The sequence below is a fragment of the Phalaenopsis equestris genome, unplaced genomic scaffold (assembly GCF_001263595.1).
Source record: "Phalaenopsis equestris unplaced genomic scaffold, ASM126359v1 Scaffold000750, whole genome shotgun sequence".
NCBI classification, from domain to species: Eukaryota; Viridiplantae; Streptophyta; class Magnoliopsida; order Asparagales; family Orchidaceae; genus Phalaenopsis; species Phalaenopsis equestris.
Window position 1 is genome coordinate 237,613 of NW_018165190.1, and position 5,913 is coordinate 243,525.

General features: G+C 35.8%; 1 protein-coding gene across 2 annotated transcripts in view; it reads left to right on the forward strand.

Annotated features, from left to right (window-relative positions):
- The window catches only part of LOC110030677 (phosphatidylinositol 4-phosphate 5-kinase 10-like), a 39,237-nt gene that overhangs the window by 21,337 nt on the left and 11,987 nt on the right, over window positions 1–5,913 (forward strand). For both annotated transcript variants that reach the window (XM_020733515.1, XM_020733516.1), the window contains one exon: window positions 3,438–3,600. In XM_020733515.1, coding sequence (XP_020589174.1) covers window positions 3,438–3,600 — 163 coding nt within the window. The remainder of the gene's footprint in view (window positions 1–3,437; window positions 3,601–5,913) is intronic.

Consider the following 5,913-nt stretch of genomic DNA (forward strand, 5'->3'; position numbering starts at 1 on the left):
ATGCCGGCGGGTTCGTTTGCATGAATTTTGTGTCATTAGACTTTAGGATGGTGGCCGAATTCTGTCTATTTTGAGACTATTTTTCTTTGGGCTCGTAGGAGCCGTCCGGATAGATATAGCCCCTCCAACTGTTCTGGATGGGTGCCAGACCGCCAGGTCACATTCCCTGTCGCTTGTCAGATCTCTTTTTGATTCATGCTGACACATTTTTTATGTACAACATAGATTCACTAAACAATAGTTTTAATTAAGTTTTAGGTTTTTTTTCACAATCTGAGCCCCCATGTTTTTAACCATAGGTTTGATTATCCCGATTTGTTTTCAAAGTAGATATGAGTTTTTGTGTTTTTTTATTTTGGAAATGAATTATCTTGTTATGAGGTTTGGTATAAGAAGATTACCTTAAACTGAGTAAGACACCGTATTTTTTATCTTTGGTTTGATCACTCATATTAGTTTTCAAAGCAGTTGTGAGTCCTGGTGCTTCACATCAACACAAAATTCGAAAGAAAAATAATTGCATAAATAAATTTAATGGTAAAAAATTAGACGACAACTATCATATCATATCGTGGATAAGTGCGCATTAGGTTTCAGACTTAAATATTATTTTTCGTAAATTATTTCGTAAAAGTTGTGCACAAGATTTAGTGCCCGTTTGGGGCAGCTTATTAGCGCGGTAGGCGTTCTGAAATCGCCGACCATTCGTTTGTTTCGCGCGTATGGATGGTGGTACAAAATCGCTCGACCCAAATTCTTCATTATTTGCGGCCGCGCTTCGTAGCCAGCTTTTGGCTTCGAGCTTATTACCCTCCAGCCCTCGAGCTCATCCTTGATCCCTTCTCCTCCCAATCCCGGTCACGATTCCTCCAGCCCTCGATCTTCATCTCGCGATTCTTCCAACCTGTCCCGGTCGCGGTGCAAGGCGGAGAGCCCTCGATCTTTCGTTTTTGATCCGTTCGCGATTTCTCCCAACCCATCCCGGTCGCGATTCCTCCAGCCCTTGGCAGACGAAAGACTCGAAGCTGTCCAACACTCGAACCGCAAGACCTTTGGCAGACGAAAGGCTCAGGATCGAAGCTCTCCTTCAGTCCTTCTCTTCTCAACACCTTCCCTGTCCACTGTAAGCATTTTTTGAGACAACCAATTCACCTTTTTCACAGCATCTTGCATGGGCATATATATCCTTACATGATTCATGGTCCTCCAATTGATTGCTGGCTTTTCTCCAAATAATTTGTTGTGTCAAACATTTCTTCAGTTGTGTATTTTGATAACCATATATACAACTAGTGTTGATCTTAGGTTTGTCTCATATTGAATCTTCTAAAACTACAGAATTTTAGAGTAAATGTCATTTAGTTTGATGATAGTTACACCTCATTAACATGAAAAGTAGACAAGGTTTGCTGGGATTTTCAGAAAATTCTGAAATTTATATATCATACATAAGCATAAAAAGTTTTCAAAAACTTCGTAATTTACTTTAGTTTTAAGTGTAATATTGATATTCAGACTTTGTAATTTACTTTAGTTTTATATTCTGTTGTTTTAAGTGTAATATTTATAAAAGCATAAATGATGTGCCATTTGAATAACTTCATATGTAAGAGTATAAAGATTGGATGTTAATCATGTAAATTGATAAGTGTTGTGTAACATATTTATACCGTATTCTTAAACGATAAGTGTTGTGTAACACAACAGATCATTGATTCTCACATACCGTATTCTTAAACGATCTTTAATCTTAATGATTGAAAGCCAAAAATGAATAGTAAAGAAGGCCATTAGAATTGCTGAAAAGTAAACTTGTAAGCTATATTATAAATGAATCAACATTTATTATAACTTAATAATAAACTTAGAAACAAAGAAAACGCAATCTTGATGATGTGGATGATATGGATGGTGTTCTAAGCTCCTTGAGAAAAATAGTTCATCAAATCATTATCCATAGAACCATAAAAAGTGAAAAAATAAGCAATCTAACTGGTTCTCAATTCCAAAGCATTTACTTGTACGTGCTACCTATTATATAATTCTGCAGAAGCACTTGTCAAGGCATCATTATTTCGATAGTTTTTAATTTTCGTAATTTCTGGATCTGACTATAGGTTTATTTTGGTAGTCAGAGTTTTAAATTGAATATTCTAATATTTCTCATTGTAGTTGTAATTGTATTTATTTTTGTTTTATTACTTTTGATACTCACGAGAACGTGAGCACTCTATGTTATTTTTTTGAACTGATCTGTAATGACTTGTGGGTTCTGTTTTCTCTATTTCTGTGCTCATACAGTTCTGTTGCAAACAGCTTAACCAAACAGAGGCAGAATGATCATTTATCCAACAACAGTTGTTATTAAGCTGTTCTGAATAAGCTGATCCAAACAACAAACCAACTTATTCTGATAATCTGCAGATTATTAGATTATCAGAATAATCTGCTTATCAGTAAATTATAAATAATCAACAACTGCTCCAAACAGACTCTTATATTCATACCACCTAATTCCAATCTTTTTCTTTACATCAATTTAAGATACATACCTCCTGCCACCTCGGCCTCAGCTTGTTCGGTTGCCACATTGGGGTGCCACAGTGTTTCCTGTTGTCGCTTGAAGATTATGGTAGGTGAAGTGGCTTCTCTTTCCTTATGGCCTATCAAGATCTCCTCTCCGGGAAGAATCACCAGTAAAGCCGGCTCCATGTCAGCGAAAACAGATTCTCCCATCATCTTGCTCACAAAGCATGTCACCTCGCTTATCAAATCAGATGACAAGCTTCCCGGTATTGAATGCCTTTGGCAGCACCGTCTGTTATATTGGTGTCAATGGCGACTGCACATGCTGCCAACTCCTCTGCTGGCGAATTTGTCGACGGCTCTCACCTTCCCTTGGCTAACCCTCGCCTTCTGCTTATCCTCTCGGCGACATTGAGTTTCTTGATTAACGGACTTCAGGTTGCCTCTCATTTGTGTTTCGCCTCAAGTAGCCTTCTTTTTAGCCGACGTCTCAGACTCTTTTTAATGGCATGTCTAATTGTTGAAAGTGGAATTGGTTAGATGCCATATGAAGTCTCCCTTTATTTCGTACTGCGTGTTTGGATTCTAATTGATTATTGGAAGCTAAAATACTGGAGCAGTAACTTCATAACTCATATAAGTTTAACAAATGATTAACCTGCTGAACCGTTAGTAGTTATTCTTTAAATGAACCAATAAAGGTAATGGGTTGTTTGTTTGTTTATAACCTGTGGTTTGCTGTGGGTAGCCTTGCTACATCTCACTGACTCTTTATTTTTGAAGATTTTGAGATCTCTTTTATAGTTTAATCCTGCTAATGAAGTTAATTTTTTGTTTGTAGCATTGTTTTATTTATCTTTTAGAGTTTCTTATTTTGTGTTGTAAGGTCTAACATGTTAAAGATTCTGTAGGTTTCAGGAGCAGAAATATGGTAGTTGCAGAGCATGAAATTTCAATTCTTGATTTCAAGACTATTACTAGTTCTTCCATAAGATTTCCTTCAGATTCCTCCACAGATTCACAAACCTTGTTTATAGATGTTGAGTGGATAAATTATTGCCCGGATGTTTTCAGGTTTTTCTCGGTTCTCTTTTAGGAGAAAAGTGATTATTTTTTTACATAATGTTCTTGCTTATTTATTCATCAGTAGCCTCTGGATTAGTCATTAATATTTTAATAACAGCAGATCATAATGATTATAATTGCTTTCATGTAATGGTGTTTTTCTATTTTTGTATTGCACGCTTAATTGAAATGTGTCTTGTTTCGTGTGAGTTTGCAGAGCCTTTTTTTTGTGATTATTTTAGTATATGATTGTTTAAATGAAATGTCTATGATTTTGTTAATTGTAGGTAAATAAGACCACTAATTCAAACAATGTAGTTTTTTTGTGTTAATAGATCATTGGCAATTAATGGGAAAATCTGGGAATCAATTTTTAATTTATACTGGGAAAATCTGTCATAGAGAAAATTCGTATTTTAAGGCAATTGATGGAAAATATATAAATGGCATTAAGGGTTCTTCATGTTGGTTTCTATTGATGCTGAAATTGAATGATTTGGTAGCACCTGCACTTGATTTTGTTGGCATTATGGAGAAAAGATATGTTATAGTTATGCTTTTAGTTATCCAAGTTATTTATGATATAATGATTAGTATTATAAATAATGTTGGACTGAACAACAAGTTTTGCATCCTAATTTAATATCCTTTTATGTTGGTAGGGTGTTGTACAAAATATTGATTGTCCCACCTCAGTGTGAACTGTTTATATTCAATATGAAAAGATAATGTCTACTACAACGTTTAATATCATGTCTTTTTTCTTTTTATGTTGGATATAAAATGCTTAAACAATATTCCACCTTGGTGTGAGATATCAGAAAGTGGATGGTTTTGATGAGTCATATTGCTTTTTTAGTAGGTAATAAGTAGGTTAATGGAAGAAATTCTAGGAAGACATGTGACTTAGTATTAATGAAACAAAGAGTAAGTAATAGAACAAATGTTGAGTACATAATTTGGCATTTTAGTGAAAGAGCAGTTGATTTTTGTCAGTTAATATTGGATAGACTATTCAAATTACTATGGATATAATGTGGACATAACTTCTAGGGCTAAAGTTATAGGTCAAAATGGAGGTATGCCTCTGAAGCAATAAGAGGATTATAAGATACATAAATGTAATTTTTCAAAAAACTGCAATCAGGTTAGCTATACTATAAAGAATTCCAATAGCCAAGTTTAGCATGGTAAATTGGAGAATATTAAAATAGATGGACTTAGGTAAAAGTAGGAAGAACAAATTGAGAAATGATTATATTTTAGAGAGACAATACTGGGAGAACTTCTAATTGGAGATAATTTGCTAGAAAAAATACTTAGGTGGCTTATGAATGTAAATGATGCATGATACCGAAGTTAACCCGAACAACAATAGAAAAAGTAAATTTTATTACTAAAAGCAAATGATCAGTCACAACCAACACACTTGAAAGGGAAATATAACACGACACCTAAAAATCTGAAATAACAAAAAACACGACGCAAATATTCTAACTATTGTGGATCTCGGGATGGTGGTGGTGATCAGTGAGGGTTTGACCCTCCAACGAGGTAGCTAAGATTAGGTGAAGGTTAGAAGGCGCAGAGACAACAAGAATGTGGACGACGACAGTGTAGGGGAGGAGTTGCAGCAAGGGCTGCAAGCTGAAAGTAGAGGAATGTGTGGATGGCTGGATAGAAGAACAGAAAATAACAAGAAAAGGTTATTTACGGGTAGCGAAAGCTAGGGGGAATGTCGGCAGAAGCAACGGGGAATATGAGGAACTGCGGGACAGCAGGAGGATAGCTATTTGGGGTCGTGATAGCGAGGTTGGGTGGTTGGATTTGGGAAACTGTAGGAAAACATCAAGGTGCGGATGTTTTGGGGCTGCTGCAACAATGAAGGATGCGGAAAGGGATAGAGAAGATAAACACAACCTAGTAAGAGACATACCGGAGCACTACTCAAACCCTGATGTACAACCCCTCAAAGGAGAAAAGAATGTCAGGGGCTGTTTTGACATAAATCTAAGCCAAAAATTGAATTTCAAATCATAATACAACACATATATAGGAAATGACTAAAAACGAATGAAAGATAATAAGAAAAAGAAAGAATTAGGAAAATGAGGTTATTTTGATGCCTCATATGATATATATTTACGGGGTACTATAGCAACTACAGTACCGCATCCACAATAAGCTCTGGCGGCATTCTCTTAGGCTTGGGAGGAGCTTCGACATTATCCGTTGAAGCTTCTGTCTCCTTATCATATGTCATTAGATTGAAGGTGGCAGAATTGTTATAATCTCCCGGTAAGTCAATTCCTGCTGGTGTTG